The sequence below is a fragment of the Montipora foliosa genome, chromosome 2, assembly GCF_036669935.1.
Source record: "Montipora foliosa isolate CH-2021 chromosome 2, ASM3666993v2, whole genome shotgun sequence".
NCBI classification, from domain to species: Eukaryota; Metazoa; Cnidaria; class Anthozoa; order Scleractinia; family Acroporidae; genus Montipora; species Montipora foliosa.
Window position 1 is genome coordinate 59486359 of NC_090870.1, and position 22500 is coordinate 59508858.

At 39.1% G+C, this 22500-nt stretch overlaps 1 protein-coding gene across 3 annotated transcripts in view; it reads left to right on the forward strand.

Annotated features, from left to right (window-relative positions):
* Positions 1-22500, forward strand: part of LOC137993721 (uncharacterized) — a 23410-nt gene that overhangs the window by 906 nt on the left and 4 nt on the right. For 2 of the 3 annotated variants that reach the window (XM_068839704.1, XM_068839706.1), the window contains exons 2-8: positions 6213-7291; positions 9600-9887; positions 11849-12169; positions 14812-15123; positions 15474-15724; positions 16939-17203; positions 19231-22500. The exon at positions 19231-22500 is cut by the window's right edge and continues 4 nt beyond it. In XM_068839704.1, the coding sequence (XP_068695805.1) occupies positions 6268-7291; positions 9600-9887; positions 11849-12169; positions 14812-15123; positions 15474-15724; positions 16939-17203; positions 19231-19739 (2970 nt within the window). In that variant the 5' untranslated portion in view covers positions 6213-6267 and the 3' untranslated portion in view covers positions 19740-22500. Of the gene's footprint in view, positions 1-2739; positions 2881-6212; positions 7292-9599; positions 9888-11848; positions 12170-14811; positions 15124-15473; positions 15725-16938; positions 17204-19230 lie in introns of all 3 variants that reach the window. The other variant, XM_068839705.1, reaches the window with a different exon arrangement.

The window sequence follows — 22500 nt, forward strand, 5'->3', positions numbered from 1 at the left end:
TGCTGGTGTCTGCCAAATGCATACTGCTGTCCGGAGTCTAAATCTAAATCTAAATATTGTTTTATCGGCAAAAATCCTCTTGGACATCAAAAACATACAAAATAATAGTGAAAAGCTAAAACTAGTATTAAAAAAGTATTAAAAGCTACTGGTAAAAGTTAAACTACAAGAGTTTCTTTTAAAAGTATAGAGGGATTCCAAGGCTGGAAACAGTTTCCTCTGGAAGTTGTTTCCATTCAACTATTATACTGGGGAAGAAAGAAAGTCTAAAAACATCTTTATGTCCCTTTTGAAACAATGAATTTAAAATCGTGGCTTCCCCAAGTTCTCCTTTCTCTGCTTGTTATCAAATAGTCCACCCAGTTCCCATCTAGGAGGCGGTCGCACATCTTGTATATAGTGGAGAACCTTGCGTGTCATCTCATTCTTTCAAGTGTGTCCCACTGTAGGTCTTGCAGCATTTTGGTCACGCTCGTTGTTCAATCGTAATTTGCAGCGACAAAGCGGGCTGCTTTCCGCTGTTCCCTATTGAGAGTGGCTTTATCTTTCTGGTAGTGTGGGTCCCATGCGCTACAAGGCATACTGTAGTTTTGGTTTCACAAGTGTTGTATACACGGTTTCTGTAATGGCATGACTGTATACCACCATATATGTAAAGTAATGTATGCATGGTATGTAAGCATGCTATATAATTTGTAGAGTCTGCCTGAGCGGACATCGTTCGAGAGATGTTAACATTGCAAACACTCGACGTATAGAGGATATTATATGGCCGCGCGGGGAAACGAATTTTATCTTCGAGTGCTGAAAGTATCTCTCACGAGTGAGCGAAGCGAACGAGTGAGAGATACTTTCAGCACGAGAAGATAAAATTTGTATCCCCAAGCGGTCATGTAATGTTCTGTTTATTATATAGATATTGATGAAATGTCCAGATTTAAAACAACTTGTTTTTTTCATTTTCAAAATGATGAAAAAGTGGTCAGCAACCGCTAAAACACGCATGTTGTGTAACATGAAACAAGATATGAAAGTTATGAAAAGCAAATCAATATAATGTAAAATTTTGCAATAAAAATGTTAATGTAGTAGAGAGGCATTATACTGAAGCACAAAAGTATCTTAAAATGAAGACGAACTCGCATTTTATTGACTAATCGTGTTGGTTACCGTGACGACACCTATATCCTCACATGTGAAAGATAAAAATGGTATGTTCACTGCGTGCGGTGAAGATATGATTTTTTAGTAAAAGGAGAAATCCTGGTACTTCATCAGTATCTATATAATAATAAAGTTTCTTTCACTGACTTCGGACAGTTCCACAGGTTTCCCTTGATAAGTCCTAAAGCCTTATTTGCCCTAGATGTGATTGTTTCAATATGTGGTGACCACCTCATTTTGTTATCAAGCACTGCCCCCAGATAAGGGTAAGCTTCCACTTCTTCTGGGATTTCTTGACAGAATACGTATTCCCGCTTTGGTGGATCTCTCCTGGTTGTAAGACACATGACCTTGCACTTTGAAGGATAAAATTCCATCTTCCACTTTTGTTGCCAGTCGTCTAATCTATACAACATTGGAGATCAGCTGTGTCTTCATCACAACAAATTGTCCCATATAACAGGGCATCATCAGCAAGAAGTCTAACAGTAGAGTTAAGATCATCAGGGGAATCATTTTTATACATTAAGAACAGTAGCGGTCCCAGGACTGTTCCTTGGGGAACACTGGATGTCGTAACTGCAGGGGCAGATGATGTCCCCTCAGTTACCACTGACTGGGTAGCCTGTGTTAGGAACAATTTGAACCAGTCATGTAGTGGGCCATGAATTCCGTAATAATCAAGTTTCTTCAAGAGTTGGCGATGGGCAACTTTGTTGAATGCTTTTGAGAAATCGAGGATTGCGGCGTGAATTGTTTTGCTAGACTGGGTAGCACTAATGTTATGTCACATGTGAATGGTACACATGAGCTGTGTTTCTGTTGATCGTTTCGCCCTAAAGCCATGTTAGTAATCAAGCACTCCATATTGTGAAAGTGGTCGTGTACCTTTGATTCAATGCAGGTAAGTGACACAGGCCTATAGTTTGATGGATTCGATTTCTTTCCTTTCTTCTGAATGGCACATACATTTTGCGTGTTTCCATTGGCTAGGCACAGTTCCGGTATCAATACAATCTTGATATTATATCAGTAAGAACCTTTGATATTTCTTTTCAACTCCACTGGTGGTGATATTTGTTGTTCCAACGGTCAGAATAGGGCTTTCACCAGGATCTGGGATATTCTCTGTTTCTTTGTTGTTGAAAACACTGCGGAACTGACTATTTAACACTTCGGCCTAAGCTCTCGGTTCAGTAAACACTTCATTTCCAACTTTGAAGTCTTGGGTATCTGTGCCCTCTTTTCCTGGCTTTTTGCTGTGTGACCAAAAAGCCTTTGGGTTTTGTTTTATAGAGTCACCAAGAAAGTCAGAAAGATAATGATAATAAAATTTTATTGTTCCTGGACCTATTCAAGTTCTTGTGTAATTGTTTCCTGGCTAGTTTAAATTTATTCCAGTGAGAGTCTGTGGTTTGAAGGAGGCTTAGATAGTTAAATGTATTAGGCCGAAATGGGTAAAAGGGAAAAGCTAAAAAAATCATTACTTACATTTGCAATATTATTAGACATTTATTATTAGACTGGGATCTTCCTCACTTGCATGTTTCTCTTTGCTACATCTTTGAATCTCAGCCTTGGCCTTCCCTGATTGCGCTTTCCAGAACAGAGTTGTGAATACAGCAGTTGGCGAGGGAGTTGGTCATGATCCATCCTATGAACGTGGCCTAACCATCTTAGGTTCTTTTCAGCAAGAATGTCCTCCATGGATGGAAGGTTTGCACGCCTAAGGACTTCAGCATTTGTGATCTTATCATGCCATTTGATGCCCATGATGTCCCTCAATTGCCTCATCATAACAGCGTGCAGTTTCTTAACTTGGGCTCTATAAATAGTCCAAGTTTCTACGCCATATAGGAGGGTTGACAGTACCACAGCTCTGTAGACTTTGCATTTCCAGTGCCACCAGTGCGCTATCATCAGCAAACAGCAACTCTCGAACTAAGTGTTTAGTAGTGCGGGATTTAGCTTTGAAGTGTGATACGTTGAAGAGATCAGCACCATGCCTCATTTGGGCTGTGTTTTGGCTCCAACACTATTCTCAATATACTTGGCTGCTATGTTACACATGGCATTCAAAGATGTTCACAAGGGGATCTACATTCAAGCTTAGCTCTAATGGCTGTAAATAAATGCATTAATAGATGATAATAGATATCATAACACTAAGTTAACCCTCCCCTTATATATGTCACAGTAATACAGTAAGTATACTGTAGTTGTACACAGAACGCAATGTGTCCAGGGCTCAAGTAAAGGAATGGCCATTTACAAATGTAGCGCCTTTAGCATAAGGCTATTAATAATTTATTGACAGAAGGACAAATCAAATGGGAAAGAACAAATCAGTACTGAATATGAAAAGAGTGTTGCATAGTTTGGTGTCGTCGAAAATGTAAGGAGTAGAGGGTTTGATCATGGCAAACACTGTGATATACCAGGCGAAATAGAAACTGAAGGAAACCTAAGGTCAATATTACAGTAATGTGGCCACCATTTTTAAAAAAATTATGTAGTTTTCTGCAAGAGATGAGGTTTGTCAGTCTTGAGTAATGAAATGAAATAACCACTGATGTTGCACAGTTTAATGTCAATACTTTATTTAGATGTCCGTGATCTGGATTGTATAATCCGAAATAAATTATGACCAAATGAATAGTAAAAATCTAACTTTATGAAGGAACTGAAATGTTTTATTATTAGTGATAAGCACATTGAGTGAGGAAGTTGTGTAAAAGAACTCTTCTGGTAGAATTCAGAAATGTAGAGAGTATTTACAATCCCAAACAATGCAGCTACCCATGACATGGTTTTGCATACTTATGAGTTTCCTATGTTGGTATAATTTATTTGAAAGTCTACCCACACCTTGAAAGAACTGAAACTGAATCCACAGTAGTGTTTAAGAACAACAACCACTTCAGGACGGAATACTGTCGCGACCTTTTAATATGTTAAGTTTTGGAACCACACCGATCGTTTGCCTTGTAAATACTTTAAGAATCGCTATAATGTTTATCTTCTATCGTTTTTGAACAACGCTTGGGAACAATTCTAGAATACCTGTTCACTGCCAAGTTGCAGACTTTACATGTAAGTCAAGGGTGGTTTAGTTGTCAGGGTGGTTTAGTGGTCATCAACCGTGCCTCCCACCTCTGTGACCCAGGTTCAACTATGGCCTCGGGTCGTATGTGGGTTGAGTTTCAGTCGATCTCAATCTGACTCCGAGGGTTTTTCTCCGGGTACTCCGGTTTTCCTCCCTCCTCAAAATCGACTCCCGGCCTATTCCATCAGGCTGTGGTGCTGTGCTCCGAGGTCATACATGGGTCGTGTTCAGGGGCCGAGCGCCTAGCCGGCAGCACAGCTCCTTCGGCCTGACCTCGTTGAGCTGTGCCCTTAGTTATTCAGTCTCCGACTGCGAGAAAGGGTGATTAGCAGATCAGATCTTTCTTTCTTCTTTCTTTCAAGTAGACTGCCATCGTGTTCCGCAGTCCTGTAGTGATAATGAGTGACCGCAAGTTGACAGGCTTCCTTGCGTACATGACTTAAAGAACAAGCAATATATTCTGTAGAGGTTGTTTTCAATTTGGAAGTTTTTATTAATTCTCATTAGTGTTCACTGCTCTTAGTGGTCAGTGGTGTCAGAACTTTGATCAACTCCATCCCCAAGCTCTTGTTATCTTAATTAGTGACTGTGGACTGCAATGGCAGAACTGTGACAAACCCCGATAAGTGAACGGGTATTCTACAATCTTGCTCTTGCTGGTTTTGGACTGATTCTTTCCATCCCTCAACAGTGATTTGTGTCTGAAAATTTGTTTCCCGAAAAAGTCAGTGGTTCATGCGTGGTGCATCCCAAATAATTTAGGAGGATTTTCCTCGTCACGAGAAGATAATTTAGTCACTTTACTAGCCCTTTGTGGTAAAACAGACTTGAGACATAGGTGGACAAAAGCTTTTTCCTACTCTTCGAATATCTGCTCCAATGCTCGATTGAAGGCCATGTAACGTGTGTCCCTTCATTACAGATCGCAAGTTATTTTCAACAATGTTTAACCCTCTAAATGAAGATTGTGACGTTACGTCTTGACCGGTTTCTGCTCAACGTCATTAGTACCAAGACTTACTTGTGGGCATTTGGTTTGAAAACATCATCATACCTATTTATTCTGTGCATGCCTAGTTCTGGCAAATCAGGATTTTGTCTAGTATACAAACTATAATATTATGTATGATATTATATCACTTTATGGCGGACTACAATGATACCTCCTTCCAGGGATTTTGCCTCTGGACAAAATCCCTGTGGGTGCAATTAGCAATAATGATGGTTTGTTTGTTATTCTCGATGTGTCATGCTGTGGTGATGGTGGTGTTGATGGTTTCTTTTTCTTCATAGAAATAACTGTACATCATCATCATCATCATCATCGATTCATCATCATTATTGTCACTTTCACTAACCCTAACCCTCACACTTTGTTGAAGTCTCCAACTGAGCACAATTATTATTAATTGGGGGTAATACAGTATTAATTGAAGAGGTCGACTGTAAATCAAATCAGAAATTGAAGCTGCAGTAATTTTAACCTGTTTCACATTGAACATGGTATTGATCATTTAATTGTTTACTGGGGAAACATATTAATATTTTTGTTGTGGATAAACTTTGCCAAGCATTAATAGTATTCATCCATTATGAATGTAGCATATCTACAAGTTAATACTCTTTTTAATACATCCTGCCAGACACCTTAAAGTCTATTGATGATCATTGATCTAGAAGTATAATAATAATAATTTGTTATCCATCTTGTGCCCTTCTTAATACATTGTACCAGATGGACTATAACAGATGCAAATGTTTACCCATTTACACAAGTTTTCTCCATCTTTTCACTATATGAAATAAATACCAAATGCAATATTCGTCTGGGTGATTACAATGATTACATTTCCTTAATATAAGATTCTACCTAAAAAAAGGCTACCAGTAATTCAGCTAGAATCGATTTTTGATTTTCTTTTACCATTTTTGTATCTTTCAGGTGAACACTCTGCTGTATATGTAGCATTGAATTGGAACAGCTTCACATTATTCTCATGGACTCTCAAATGGGAAATAAACATGGAAAGGGGGCTGGAAATGATAGTGGAGCAAAGAAAAAACATAGTGTCAAGTTAAACCCAGCTTTTGACGGTGACTCTTCAATCCCAGAAGGAGAACCTGCCGAAAATGCCCACACACTGGAATCGAAGGAAGGAGAACTGTTGTTTTTTGCAGATAGAGAGACAAGAAACTGTCATAAAAAGGATATAATGCACCATATAACATCCAAAAAGCTTCATTCAGATTTGAAAAATCAAAATGATACAAGTCCCTTATCAAGTAGTCTTGATTATGATGGACACCATAAGAAAGCTGGTCAAAGTGTCACTGATGCTAAAACACCATGTTCACTTTTCTCTACCCAGTCACCTGAAAATGAAACTACAACAAATTCTGGCAATGCTTCAACTGATAAATTCTCAACTACTGATGACTCCATGCTACCAGACCAGCCACATATAGCCAGTCATAATGTCTCTGACTTGACTGTTCTGGGTGATCAAAGTGTAATTCTTGGCAATGGACCAACCCATGATATTGAGTCAGATATAACCAATAATTGCAATGCTCCTGTAAGTACCCTTACAGGAAATCAAACTGACCTTGTTAGCAGTGGATTGTGCAGCCCAATGAATGTCTTGAATTCTGCTGACAAGCTCCCACCTAAAGAAGAGGTATCAAGATCATTTGAAAAAGATGTCACTGATTCCCCTCATTCTGGGGAAAATGGAATCTCTGACATAAACCATGAGGATGACTTCATGTATGACCAAAATGCAGACAGCTCATCAGGCAAAGATAAGTCCAAATTACCCACTACAGGAGATGACGTAAGCTCACAGAACTCTTTTCGTGAAGAACAGACGGAGAACACAAACATCTTGGATACTAATACCTTAAATCAGTCTATTCCACCAACATCTCAGTCAAAGATAGAATCCAGTACTCCATCAACGATGCAGTTTGTTCAAGGTCTTACTGAAAGGAGTGTTTTAGAAGAAGTAGGAAAACTCAAAGGTGATCGTCACATTTAGAATTGCAACAGTCCACCTTAAAGTAAAGTAAAGTAACCATATTTAATGTTGATAGCTCGTAACAGTAATTCAACTGACAAACCAAGGTCAGCGGTGTGCTCATTATACTCCCCCCTCTCCATCAGAGATCCATTTTAGAGGTACATGTAGTAAAAGCTACTTAAACAACACTGAAAGGAAAGAAGTCAAATCAAGGATGTGAGATCGGAAGATTGAACTCAGGACATCTTGTACCAAGGCTGCACACTAACGGACTGTGCCATCCTTGCCCCTAAAACAACATTGAGCTCTGTTTTGCTGCTGAGCAAAGTAGCCCTTGTGAAATTGTCCTTTCTTGGTCATATATAGAGCTTTTTTTGGAGAGCTCCAAAGTGCAGGGGATATCTCTGACAGCTTTCTCTGCGAAGCTCTTTGTTTACACAGTAATGCTTTATGTCTCCAGCCTATATGGTTGAGTACAAGTGCTCTGATTATTTAGGAATCTTTGAAACAAGCAAATTAGAGTCGTAAAAAAAGGTTGCTGTTATTCATTGTGGTGAAGTACAATAATAATAAAGTATTCTTGTTTGTCTCACGATGTGGTCACTTGTGATGTAGATCGTGACGTTTTGACTGCATACTGCTAGACTTTATCAGGCGATGAGGTTGACTGGTTACGCGTCACCTTTTAAGCAGGGTGCTCCGCTGGAATTGGTTGGTTTTCAGCAGCTGTGATTGGTGCATTTCAATCCTTGTTGTTTCGGTGTGTTGTTCCTTCGGTGGTTTGCTGTCGAGGAGGCGATTCACACAAGACTTCACCCTAACAAAATCAACAGGGATAGTGGAATAGAAATTCCAGAAGCATGGATGCCCACGATCAAGGAGCACAAGAACAGGAGAATTTTACGACAGCGGACCGCCGAAGGAACAACACCGAAACAGCGAGGATCGAAATGCACCAATCTCAGCTGCTTAAAAGGTGACTTGTAACCAGTCGACCTCTTCACCTGATGAAGACTAGCAGTATGCAGTCAAAACGTTGTGATCCACATCACAAGTGAACACATTGTGAGGCAAACGCTGAAGGAACAACAAACTGAAACAGCGAGGATCAAAATGCAGCAATCACAGCTGCTGAAAACCAACCAATCACAGTGGAGCATCCTGCTTAAAAGGTGACGCGTAACCAGTCGACCTCAGCGCCTGATGAAGACTAGCAGTATGCAGTCAAAACATTGTGATCTACATCACAAGTGACCACATCGTGAGACAAACGAGAATACTTTGTATTAAACAAATTACAGTAAAGCAGGCAAATGTTTTGCTAGGGCTCGAAATAATTTCCGGGGAGTCTCTGGACACGATGACCGGCCAAATTCATTTTAGCTCGCTCACATACCGTTTTTGGCCTGTCAAATCATATAAAATAAATAACTCTAAAACAGGGGCCCATAAATCAAAACTGGCATTACATATTTCCAAAAACTTTGTTGCTTTGAGCTTATAGCACTTTAAAGCACTCATTGTCAACAACAAAAGTAAATTACAGCAGCAAAATGAAAATAAGCTTATGTTTATTAATAGGTACACTGTCTGCAAGAGTAAAGACTAACCCGCAACATGTTAAATATCGTTATTGTACGCATTAAATTTGTAAATAAGTCAATGCACAGTAAATGCCTGCAAATATAATGATTTCTTGTGTGACTGGAAGTGCGTGAACCCCAATGTCTGTTTTCAATGCCCGAATTGTAAACAACGGTTCTTGTTGCATTTCACCCAGGATTTCAGATCAAAGTTCCGCAAATGACAATACACAGCGACTTGCTACAACTGAAACAACTGAACAGCATGGAAATTTTAATTTATTTCATTTTCAAAACGATCAAATGTGACCGGTCAACATGACCGGCAAGACGAAAGTTTTACCGGTCAACTCCCAAATCAGTTCGGACATTGTCCGTTGACCGGCCGTTATTTCGAGCCCTGTTTTGTGATTTAGTGCGAGCAAAATTCAGAGTACCTTGTGTAAAAACCCTTCATGTGCAGAGCAGAGAACCTACAAACTCTACTTACATTTGACTTAGAGGTTGAGAATGATTTGAGAATCAAACCCCAAAACATAAGTGAGAGGTGATTGCTTGAACATCACACTAACCCTACCCCTGAAGGCAAAAAAATTCAAAGAAAACATTCACCAAGCTTCTATTAAAAATCATGTGCTTTATGGAGTAAGGTTAATCATGAGTTTGAGTGGTTTTTGGTCTTTCACTATTGGTTTGATAATGTAGTTTTGTTCCTTTTCCTTTCAGTTGATATTCAGTTGGTTTCCAAAGCTGTAACAGAGAATCTTCTTCTCTTGGAGAAACTGTCCAAATACCTTGACCGAGAGAGTCGAGTTATCAAATGTTGGAAGCATTTAGCCTTTGTCTTGAATGTTCCTATTGAAGAAACCAGAAAATTTGACCTTTACACAGAACATAGCCCAACGGAGGACTTGTTTAATTTTCTCACCAATAAACCTGACTTGAAAGTTGTTGACTTGAGGGAGAAGCTCAAGGCTATATATCGAAATGATCTTGTGGAAACTTTAAACAAAGGTAAAGTTGTACCATACTGTGTTTTTTTTCCAGAAATTGTTTTGCATTCTAGAAGAGGTAGACCATGCTTAAAATTTTCTGGCCGTGCAGTACCCCATCTCTTCCTGGAGCCTTTTTTTGTGTTGGAAAGTTTGCATGCAAATGGAATTATATAGATTGTAACTGCTGCAAAGTTGTGCAAAAATGATCTACCTATGGTATCTTCATTGTTTGAAGTAGTTCTAGTCTGTACCCTTTCTTGAGAGGATTTATTTTGTTTTTGAATTACTCAGTTTCATTCTTAACCCAATGACACCTCAAATGCCTTAGGATGCCCCCAGTTGATTAGCCTGCGTAGCAAGTGTTCCTGTTTGACAGAAGAGCTTTCAAATGATTTTCTGCAAACTGGCCATGCGAAAGTTGGGGCAAGAGACTGAGGGAACGCTTGCAAGAAGACCCCCTATTTTTGAATCATGTTTTGAAACTGAGCGAACCGGGTCTTGGTTTTACATTGAAAAGGGTACAAGAAATGTCAATGCGCCATCTCTTTAACTGTTTAGATGTAATGGCCTTTTTTCCAAAAGGATTTGGAAAAAGCTCATTTTTTCAGATGCTTGTCATGTCATGATATGCAGAGTTTGAAATAAAAGAAAACAAAGAACAGGCTTCCCGAGTATCATCGTGATTTCTCCATTTCAAAGCATCATACGTGATCATTCCTCAAGTAAGTGGTTGAGGTAAATTCTATGGGAATGACAGCCTCTGATATAACTGAAAATCTGGACTGCTTGGACGATATCCATCAAGGGAAATTCAATATTATTTATGCATCAGCTGAAGGTGCTATGAACAATTAAGCGTTTCCATAATTCACTAAAAGCAAAACATTCGTTATTTAAGAAAACTTTGGCATAATCCATACGTTTAAGGATTAAGGAAATAAACTGTATTCATCAAATTCTCTGCTTACCTTGCCCAATGTAAACTTGAGTCCTATATCATGGATTGAGACAAGATGAACACAATTATGCAGCTCCCTTGTTAAATCTTCTCATATTGTGAGAAGAAAGCGGCTCCTTTGTACAGTCATGCAATTTTTTTAAGCACTTTTACTTGCCATTTCATCTACGATTTCGTGATGATTTGACGAAAAACATACTGTGGATTATCAAACTAGCAAGGAAGTTTCCAGGAGATTTAGTTCGATTCATTTCGTCAACCACTCTGCAGCAAGTCGCACTGAAATAAACTAAAACCTCCTGAATGGTTTCATGGTCAGCTTTGGTGGAGTTTTGCATTTAACGGGCTTACTACCCATCAAACTGTGTACTTATTACATTCCTAAATTTCATATTTTACGAGCCCACCGATTGCTTACACGTTCTGAAAATTGGCTGTTGTTTTCAACAACTTCTATTTCAACCACTCTGCAAATATCAGCTAAAATTTGTCCGTAAGTTTCTTTTCTTTTTGATGGTTTAAACAAATTCTCGGAAGAAACATAACCAGTTGTACCCGGCTGAGAAGCTGCCATTACAAATTTATCTTTAAAATTACAATGGCAAATTCTTCATTGATGGCTTGTTGTTTCCTTGAGGGGTGCCTCGGTTTGTTTTGACGGAATTCAACATGTGTTAACATGGTTATCTGTTATTGGCTAATTTGTTAATAAGACGTCAATCAGCGTGTGTCAAGTCAACCATTAAAACATGGGCGTTTTTCAAAAACAGAGGGACTTCTTGCAAGCTTTCCCTCAGTCTCTTGCCCAACTTTCGCGCAGACAGTTTGTGGAAAATTGTTTCGAAGCTCTTCTATCCAACAGGAATGTTGCTATGCAGGCTACCAGTTGATGAATAAAATTGTCTGGCAATAGACAGAGTAAAATTTGTCAAGTCTCACTCCCAGGGGTCAATGGATTAAGGGGAGTATAAAATTACTTGCACTAGCTGCAGTGAGATTTATATCATATCATATTTATGCAGCATCAGCTGGTTTCAGAGATGAGGACCCATTGAGTGATTTCGTCAATGGTCAACCAAAACTGATTGCTCTGCTGTCTTCCAAGCTAGACATTGAATCTAGAACAATTGGTAACTGGAAATCTCTGGCAACTCAGTTTGAGATTCCACAAAAAATCACGGAGCAGTTTGGAATGCGTGGATCTGGACCAACAGGAGCGCTGTTTCTCCATGTGCAGACTGACGAGAACCTTCGTTATTTGACAATGGGGCAGTTAGTTGAACACTTTCATATCATGCAGAGGAAAGACCTTGTTGCTCTTTTGAAAAAGCTTGGTTTTGAAGGTTGGTGGAGTAGTGCTGAATACTGCTCATATCATATCCGTCACCAAAGGGGGATGTTATTGAGTTGAAAACTATTAATTTTATTAATATTTTTAAAAATACAATCACACCTTTCAATTTACGGAACATGTTTCGATGTTTCAAACATCATCTTCAGCCATAGTGAGTGTAACATTAAAATGTTTTTACAAGATAATTCATATATATATATTTGTTATATAGCTGGAGTTTTTCCCGCTACAGCGCGCCCATTCATTGGCTAGTTGATGGTCACATGACATTTCACAATGAAACTGTTTACCGCCAAATGCCATGAGCGGGCAACAGTGCGAAAACTATGACGTCAAGCGGGGAACAGTTCACTGTTACCCGCGAAATGTTGACCGCTGTTGCACATGATCAGAGCGTGCAGTTGCAGGTGGCCTGATGTTGTCGCTGGAATCTGAGCGCTTTTTTCAAAATGTTTGACCCATTTGTTTTGCAATATAACAAATCACTTAATGACTGGTCCCTTGGGAAACAGTTCATTTTGTTTCCCTCGAATCTCAATGTTTCCCTCAGCTGCGCCTCGGGGAAACATTGAGATTCTCGGGAAAAAAAATGAACTGTTTCCCTCGGGACCAGTCATTAAGTGTTTAATATATAACCATCAATACAATGATTCTTTGTAGATTAAATGTTTGTTACAAGTAGGTAAAATTCAAACGAACCAACAGTATTATAGAGAACACAACTGACATAACAGTAAAAGTTTAAAAGTGTAATGCTAAACTGACATGATCAACTTGTTTGTTGAGTTCGAGTTTCAACCACTCAAAGTGTGGTTGTATTTTTAAAAAATAATACTAGTAACACTCGTGCTATCCAGACCATATTAATAATTTTTATGTATGTAAAGATGTAGAGCTCTATGTTTAAGCCTACAATTGCAGTTTTCACATGTCTGGAAAATCCCAGACAATCGAGGATTTCGCAGTTTCCCAACCGCATCAGATTTTGCCAACTAATGAAAAGCATAAATCGTAGACATCCCCGATAATCTGGGATGGTCGGGACGAACTGGGAAAATTGAAAGTGTTTCTATTTTGCTGACGTGTCCCAGATTTTTGCAATCGTTGGCGATCATTCCCCACATACAAATTCGTACTGTTGGAGACGTCAGTGATGGTTTTTAGCTCATTACCAATCCTCTAAATTGCAGATTTCAATTTTTGGCACTCTTTCCATTTCCCGCCAAAGTCACTATCGGGAGAATCCTGGACAAGCGTTCGGCAATTTTCTGATATGTTGGCAAAATCTGGGATGGTCAGAAAACTGCGAAATCCCCAATCATCTGGGATTTTCCTGACATATGAAAACTAGGCTTTACACCTGTATGTGTATTTGTGTGTACCGTAAACACCCACAGATAAGCCGCACCTTTGTTCCAGAAAATTAATCGTTGGAAGAAATCTATGAATGTTCCAGTCATGTTCTTGTAATGCAAAAATCTGTGGAAAAATTGTGTTAAATGAAGAAATTCCTGTCATCAAATACCAGAAATAGATCAATCATATGTCAAAGTTGGTAGAAATGATGTTCATTATGTTAAAGTGCTAAAATTGTGGGTAAGACTTGGAGTATTTTCTGTTGTAATGTTAATAGTGAGTTTACATTCGATGAACAGGGGATGAAGAAGACTTCTAAAGACTCTACTTTGGATTTCTTTGGATTTCTCTGGATTTCTTTCAAAAAACCTTTTTCCAAAATTTGAGCTGCTAAATTCAGTGTGCGACGTATCTGCGGGACTGTTTATGGTATATGTTGCAGGGCAAATTTAACCCTCAGGTTACTTTGTTGCAACCTCCATTTGTTTTAACCAAGATTGAAATGTTTTCAATCTACAATCAGTGGCAAGAGTTTTGGGACACTCACCATTTGCAGTTGGTTTTCTTACTGAGTTTGAAAAATTTCCCCCTTCCCCCCAGAACAATGTTGCCAATAGTGAACATACATTTCCTTGTCTATTTCAACATTGATTGGGGGGAGGGGAAGACTTGTATTTTGAAGCTTTCAGTGGAATTTTGACAGTTGTGCTTAGTTTCTGATGTCTGAGAGGTTTTCAGGCCCATTCTGACACTACCGTCCCAACTACTTTTGCCACTGATTGTAGGTTATAGACGGAATGCATAAATGACAGCCAAAAAAATACCCTTTTGTTTATGTGCTAATGAGACTCGCTAGCCTCGTTCACATGGACAAAATACAAATGAAATGTTGCATGAGAGTGAGGCTAGCTAGTGAATCTAATTAGCCCATAAAGAAATAAATACATTTTTGGCTGCCATTTTTGCATTCAGTCTATTATGAACTGTCTAAAAAAGGTGTTTTCCCATATTTGGGATGCAATAAAAGGGGGCCACATAGCCATTCACAGGCTAGGTCAATGAGCAAACAACTGTAAAATATTGACCTGAAATCAAATTTAACCTGCAACATAGTCAAGCATTAAATATTGGAGTATCAATCGGACCTGACTTTGAAACACCAAACCTTTGATCGTTTACACAGTCTTGTTGCATCTTCCAAAACAAAGCTTCTTAATTAATAATTTATTACATGGATGTTTACTGTACTCTTGGCAATGATTTTGTAACTTGCAGAAAAGGATAGCCGCTTTGTGAGGGATGAAGTTGTGGATGGTTCTGAAATTTTAGCAGACATTGGTGAACGTCTAAATAAAGAAATCCGAGCAGTTAAGAACTGGCGCCATTTAGCTTTCAGGCTGAAAATTCCACTTGAAGTTTATGGGGCATTTGACACTTCTAAAGCCACAGCAAAGAGTCCCACCAAGATGATGTTTGAATGGCTGGCTCGATGGAAACCTGACCTTAGTACTGATGATTTGGTCATGGGACTGAAGGAAATTGATCGCTTTGATGTGGTAGATCTTGTAACCAAGGAGACTAGTATTGGTAAGTTCATGGTCAGGAATATAGTTCAAATTAAGGAATGAAGTGATAATTATATGAAATGAATCATAATACTGAACTGCGCTCAAGAAATGAATTGCAGTTACAAAGATGACATCAATTTTCTCATGACTTTTTTCTATCATCGGTAACTTATCTATGTATTTGCTTCACTCTTTCTCGATTGTTAACATTGGCATCTTCTTAGTGTATAGGTTGTGTTTGATAACATTCAGTTAGTACAAGTACGTAGTACACACTTTTACATAGTAAATCTACATAATTTGTAGAAATGGTTATTAATAAGGAGAAGTGCTCAATGAAAGAATTGTGTTTTTATAAAATTATTACAGCGAAGCAAGCCTTCTCCAAGTTGCAAGCAATGCATCATGATGCGGATAATTGTACCAAGAAAGCAGATTTGTCACAAGGATTGAAAATGAACGCCTCTAAGAAGGGTCTTCACATTGTTGGCAATGAAGGAAAAGGGAATTGTATGTTTCATGCACTGTGTGATCAGTTGAAATTCAAGAAGGAAATTGTAATCACTCACCAAGAGCTACGAAAAAAGTTAGTTGAATACCTCCGTCAACATCCTTCATTGGTAGGTGTCAACTAAAAAGATTTTTAGGGGGTTATGTTCATTTCCTGGTGGTTTGGGAAACAGATTTGTAGGTGCCAGGTTCAAACTTCTCACTGACCACTAGCTGCATTTGTCTGCAGTGATCCCAAATTCAACTCTACCTTGCAGCTCTACCACCGCTGACTGGTTGGCTCAGTTAGGTGAGAATTGGACAACTATGTGGGAGGTCACAGCTTTGAACCCTGGCGGGACCAACTCTCAGGGTCTTAAAATAAATCAGGAGAAAGTGCTGTTTTTGTAATAGCACCAGTTACCTGCAATAATAGTGATTGTACCTCTTCATAGTTAACTTAACTTTGATTGAAACTTCTTGCTATTTTAAATTAAAGTTAAAATAACCACATTGTTGTTGCCATTGTTTTGTTTATACCGACAGCCGCTGTTGCTTGCACACTGCAAACAAATATATCTATAAAGTAACAAAATAACAAAAATTGTAATAGTTACTGACATTAGTGTTGGTTTCTTAAGGCGCAGAAAACAAAATAGAATGTTAAAATCTGAGTTTTTTTAGGGTCTCTTTAGCTACAGTGTACCTTGACAAAGGTGACATGATGGCCCTTCAATGTGGAATTTGATAGCTCATTTTTGCTTCTCTAATAATGTTGATACAATTTTAAAATTCAGATTTTTAAAAGTAAAATTTAGTACATAATCTGTCATCATTGTGTGAAAACGAAACAAACTCAGTGGTTATGGGAATGGAAATAATAATAATAATAAGAAGAAGAAGAAGAAGAAGAAGAAGAAAACAACTTTATTTATTTTACTTACTTACATTAAAGAAATAGAAATGATTGATAATAATAATAATAATAATAATAATAATAATAATACTGTAATCAATTTATGTAAGTCTCATGGTTATTAGTAAGTGCATGAGTGCTCTAATAATTGGGGAAACTACAAATCAACTGAAATCAGAACAAATCAGATCAAATGTTTGTTTTTGAGAGGGGAAAACTGGAGTACCCCGGAAAAAACCTCTCACAGCAGAGTAGAGAACCAACAAACAACAAATATGGCATTGAATCCGGGAATCGATCCCAGGCCACATTGGTGGAAGGTGTGTGCCACCATTGCACCAGCCCTGCTCATGTTAAGAATGTAATACCAGGTATCAAGTAGCAAAACAGTGTAGACAATCAAACTCTTTCTTTTTCCTCCTCTTGCAGTCAGATGGCACTGAGCTAGCTGGCTTCATTACTAATCCACCATGGACAAATTATCTACAAAAGATGGCAGAGGATGGTACCTGGGGAGACCATCTTATTCTTCTGGCAGCAGCAAATTGTTATGAGTGTGATATTCTGGTGGTCAGCAGTACTCCAAGCCATGATTGCCCCATTACACCAGTTCCACCTATCAGCAGTGCTGTCTTACTCATACTGGGACACATTGTTGAGGAACACTATGTTAGTCTCAGACCCTTACGTGGAGGTAATCATTAGTGTCATTAACAAAACTTTAATTAGAAAGGCTGCTTATTCACCTTATTCTACAATAATAGGCCATTTTACAGTTGTTTGCTCAGTGACCAAGCCTATGAATGGCTGCGAGGCTGCCGGTGACCTCGCATTGATACAGACCTCACTGCTTTTATCATGTAAATTGTAACGCTAATTAGTCCATATTAACATTACAAAAGCATGAAGGTTTGTATCAAAACAGGGTCACTGGCAGCCTCGCTTCCATTGTTAGGCCTGGTAACTTAGCCACAACTGTAAAATGGTCTATTGCTGCAAGGTAAGTACTCTTTTATGTGTATTCCGATTAGCACTTGCTGCCCCTTAGAAGGTAAAGATTGTTTTGAAACAAGGGCTAGTGCTACTATGACCGAAAAATCACTTTCTTTTTTTCTTCAGATTTTGAAAGTGTGATTGCTTAACACTTGACTGGCAAAATGATTTTATCCAAAGGCTGTTTACTTTGATTGTAAGTTTTGGATTTCATGGTCCGCCATGAATCACGGTCCAAACTGACCGAGTGGACCTCAGACTAGCTTACATTTTCAGCGTGTAAACGCAGCTTCTTATATATGCAAAACACGAGTTTAAAATCTGAAAGGCCGAAACTCCCGTGTTGCACATTAAATTCAGCGCGTACACACGCATTGCATTCTTAAACTATTGACTCTTTGACGTCATTTCCTCCTCGATCCAGCTCTCTCTCAAGATTTTAAAGTTCGTCATGGCGGACCATTAAATAGAAAAATTCCAGTTAAAATAAACATTACATGTATCTTTTCTTAAATCATTGCTTAAAAATAGGGTCACTAACACTTACTGTTTAGTTAACATAGTTTTGAAATCCAAAGAAAAATAAACATTGATTTTTTGGTCATAGTAGCACTTAAAGAACACTTTTATTATGGATCATATTTGTAATTACCAAGCGGTTTTAGAAAGTTGTTGTGTTTGTATCATATGTGAATAATTTTATCCTAATGAATTACTCAGAATAGACCATATTCGTATTCTCAGTATTGAACTGGTACTAGCTTGCAATGGAGTCTAAATGTGGGCAGAGACGAGGGGTCATGTTGCAGCAACATGTTGTAGTGACAAAAAGGTTTGTAGTACACACTGAGGTGAAATGCATTAGGGTCGTGTAACGGGACATGAAGCAGAGACAAAATCACAACATTTGCACACACATGAAAATGTTGCAGGTACATGTTTCAGGGATATGTTGCAGCGACATTTCCCGCGACGTGTCCCATGAAGTTCAACCCCCGCAACATTTTCATGTGTGTGCAAATGATGTGATTTTGTCCCTGCTACACGTCCCTGCTACATGTCGCCGCAGTCTGAACTACACAAGTTTTTTGTCGCTGCAACATGTCCCTGCAACATGACTGCTCGTGTCTGCCCACCTTAATGCTGGGGAATCTTTTCAAATGCAAGTCCTTTTTAATATATTCCCCTGCATCAGCCTCCATTGCAAGCTAGTTCCAGTCCAATACTGAGAATACAAATATGGTCTTTTTTAACGAACTTGCATTGTAAAGTAGTTCGTAATTCAGTCAATCCTTGGCTGCGATGATGTTACGAAATAAATATTTTACCCGAAAAAAAGTTACGTTGTATTTTTATCTATCTCTAATTTACAGTGTAACAATGTGAGGAGATTTAATGGGCAGTAGTTTCAGAATAAGGTCTGTCTAGAATTAGATAGAGGAAATTCTTTCTCCCAAAAAGATGGGTAGATGGCTGACATCGTGAAGAACTGTCTCGCAGACTAGCGTAATCGTGAAAAGAACAGCTACCCACCACTGACTGGTATCCAACGTTTGGCCCACTCACTGATAACCAGCAATTCTGACCGTGATTAGTTCTAGCTTTGAACGTTATTGACAACTTTCTTTAAAAGCATTATTTCAGACTCTCATAAACATAGGTAATGTGGTGTATTCTTTGATGCAAACCTGATAACCTAGACAGCCTTCTATTTGTTTCGATTCGTAGATGTTTCAAGCAGACGTTTTCAAGGGACAGATTCTCAAAGCGCTTGCCATGAAGGTCCTCCCATAATTTCCCTGCCCTTGTACTCTCAACAAGCAAAAGCTGAAGCACTGGTGGAACAAGGGTGTCGCCGTCAATCACCTTGCAACCTTTCACAAATTGGCGATCATCGGGCTAAAGGGCACCATCAACCACAGGACGAGATCCAAATAAAATCCACTTCTGATAGGAAAGCAGTGTTAGTGAGAGACCTGCCCTTGGCTGTTTACAGCAAAATCTGTGTAAAACTTAACATAATACGAGACTTTTTTGATGATTTTCGTATGGTAGCAGAAAAGCTTGGCTTCGATAAAGATACCACACAGTTTATTGGGCAAGGTAGAAACCCAACCGACCAAATTTTCACCCAGTGTCGCAAAAAGGTAACAGTGGGCATGCTCATCGAAATTCTCCATGACATTCCGCGTATGGATGTGGCAGAAGTACTGGAAGACTGGGTTGCAAAACCTTAGACATTCAATATGGTCTACAAGCTGGAACAGCTATAATTTTTTTATCGTTGCAAACGACTAACTCCAAGCACTATGTTTTTATACGTTGGAGTTAAAAAGAGTCTGAGAATTTATATATAAGGTGAACGAGCATTTGTGATAATCCGATCTTTATGTGTACCCAAAGTGGAAATCTTGAAGAACAAGTAGACAGCTGCCGTAAAGTGACAGAGCTTGAGAACAAAAAGCTGGTCGTTATCATGCGTTTCTGTTGGTGTCTGTCCAGTGTTCCGGTGTGTTTGGGCTAAATATGGATTGCACATGAACATGCTGTCTCGCAGTTCTTCACTATTCAGAAAGGTTGCATTGATATGCTCTTGAATGGCGCCTGGTCAAAAATTGAGAAATCCGATCGCTTCACATGGGCACACTTCCAGCTGAAGAACTGCTAACGAATGTATGCAGGCCGCAGGCAACTGAGTGACATGAAGTAATGTGATTCAGATGCATTTTGCTGAACGCCGCGTATTTGCTGCAGGTCTGTGGTGGTGGTTTTTATTTCAGTTGGTGTTGTTTCAGGCCCGGACTTGAGTAACTTCTTCGATGTCGAGTATATCGTCTCATTTTAAGCGGCTTCAGGGTTATTTTTCTAGCAGAGGTTAAGAGTCACTAATTTCTGAGCTAGCAAATGGTTGGAGACCAGGAGTCATATCAAAACCTGATGAGAGTGGTCCTGAGAGGGATTGTTGTTGGTGACATAGTCAAGTCACTTGACTCTGAAGATGACTTCAGCTCTGGTCGTCGGAATGTCAATGTCACCAACAAGTGTCCTTCTCAGGACTACTTTCATTCGAACGATCGCACATCATCAAGTTTGAATTTGTGACTTGCCGGCTAGCTTAAAATGTATTTTCGGCTGTCCTTTCACTTACCGGAAGCCCTTTTTCGTTTAATGTAGCCTGCAGTGCAGGCGTCTTATCGAGCCGCCATGTTGGATGGATGTTGGGAAGGAGTGGGACGAGAGAACCTCACCTCTCCCGCTTTTACTCCTCTTCCCAAACTTCCTCTGCCTCAGAAATTCAAGATGGTGGCCAAAAATTCCGGGGAGGATTATGCTTAACCCGTGACCACTAAAATTAAGCCTCCACTGCAGGCTGCGTTTAGTGAGGCCAGTCGTCGTGCCTTTCTCATTGGTTAAGAGAACTGAGGGAAGTCCTTGCTTCCTCCAAAGTTACTGTATCGAAGACAATGTCAATGTTATTTGCTGTGACAGTAATTGAATACGTTCACAGTTGTGGTAGAATTAAGAGAGTGATGGTTCGTCAATTCCTCAAAGACTCGTTCCTTTGTGGGTGTAAATATAAATAGTAATCCAGATCTTCCTGAGCCGTCACTCGTGTGTCGTTAGGGTATTGGTAGTTGCAAGACATATCGATTCCAGGTCGACACACTCATCATTCACCCTCTTATCAGTTTTCATATGGTGGAAATGAGTGGTAACAGTTTTGGTTTTTAATTTGTCGAAAGGCATGTCCAAAAGAAAAAAGTTCTTCTGTAGAACCTGAGTTGAATATTTTACAGCAAGTACTACACCAGGGGTACATTTCTCGAGTGTTCCGCAACTTTTCGGGCCTTTTTTTCGGTGCCACAATTCTCTCTGTATCTTGAGAGCGGAGACTCAAAATTCATATGATAATTTTGCTTTTTGTTTTTTCTTTTATCATGTTAAAGACCACCGTATCAAAACAAGCGGAAGGCATTTTCAGAAATGGCCTTTCGGGACCGAGAGGTTATCAGGACTTTCGAGAAAGGGCTTCTAGGGGTACATTTCGTGATCAAAAAGTGTCGCAGTACGTTGAACACTTGCCGTTAACTGTTCGTTTCATTGTCTGCGTCTTTGAGATTGGTCAAAGGAAATCCTTTCGTTGTTTTTGTTTTTGTTTTTTTTCCTGCTATCAATTGGCAACCAGTCAAATGCGGGTTCGTAACAGGTAACAATGTTTACTTTTAGAATTCGTCTACAAGCTCATCGAACCACTTAAAATGGATTTAGTGCAAAAACGTAACCACTCGTAATCCCTGAATAGTTGAAAAGAAAACGTAGTCAAAATTGTACAGTAATATTTGGGACGTATATAAATCGTGGACTATCAGTCCAAGGACCATCCCAATTTTTAAAGATTAAAAGACCAAAAAGCGTTGCTCAATTTTAGGAACCTTAAATAAAGGGAAGTAACTGCTGGTGAGGGTGTAACTGTGAAAGCCGGGGTTGCGCGGAAAGGAGAACCGAGGAAATGAGTGGCAAGTTTAGGAACTTGTGCCTAGAGTCTTCTGTGCGTATTTTGTTAGGTTTGAGGGGGTTGGGGTAATGTGTAGCTTTCTCTGGTGCCCACAGGAGAACATTTAATTAACCTGCAATGGCGTCGAAAGTCATTGTAACGCGCATGGCGTTTTAGCGCATCTTTAAACAAATTATACCCTTATGGAGCTCACGAATGGAACGTCAATTGGATAAACAAGACAGGCGGTGAAAAATAAATATCTAGAATCTTAAAAGCGACCAGTAATGACTTCGACAACAATCTATCGCCCGTCGAGCCGTAATCAAAGTGAGCTGTATTCTAATATTTTACCTAGTGTGCTGTTATTTAGAAGGAATCGAACACCTTAAGTGGATCTGTGATCTCTGTTGTCTGGCTATTTGTATTAATTTGTACTCAACTCTGCACAGTCTTCGGGTAAAAAAATATTTGGAAATGTGACAGCCAAGAATTATTTGAAA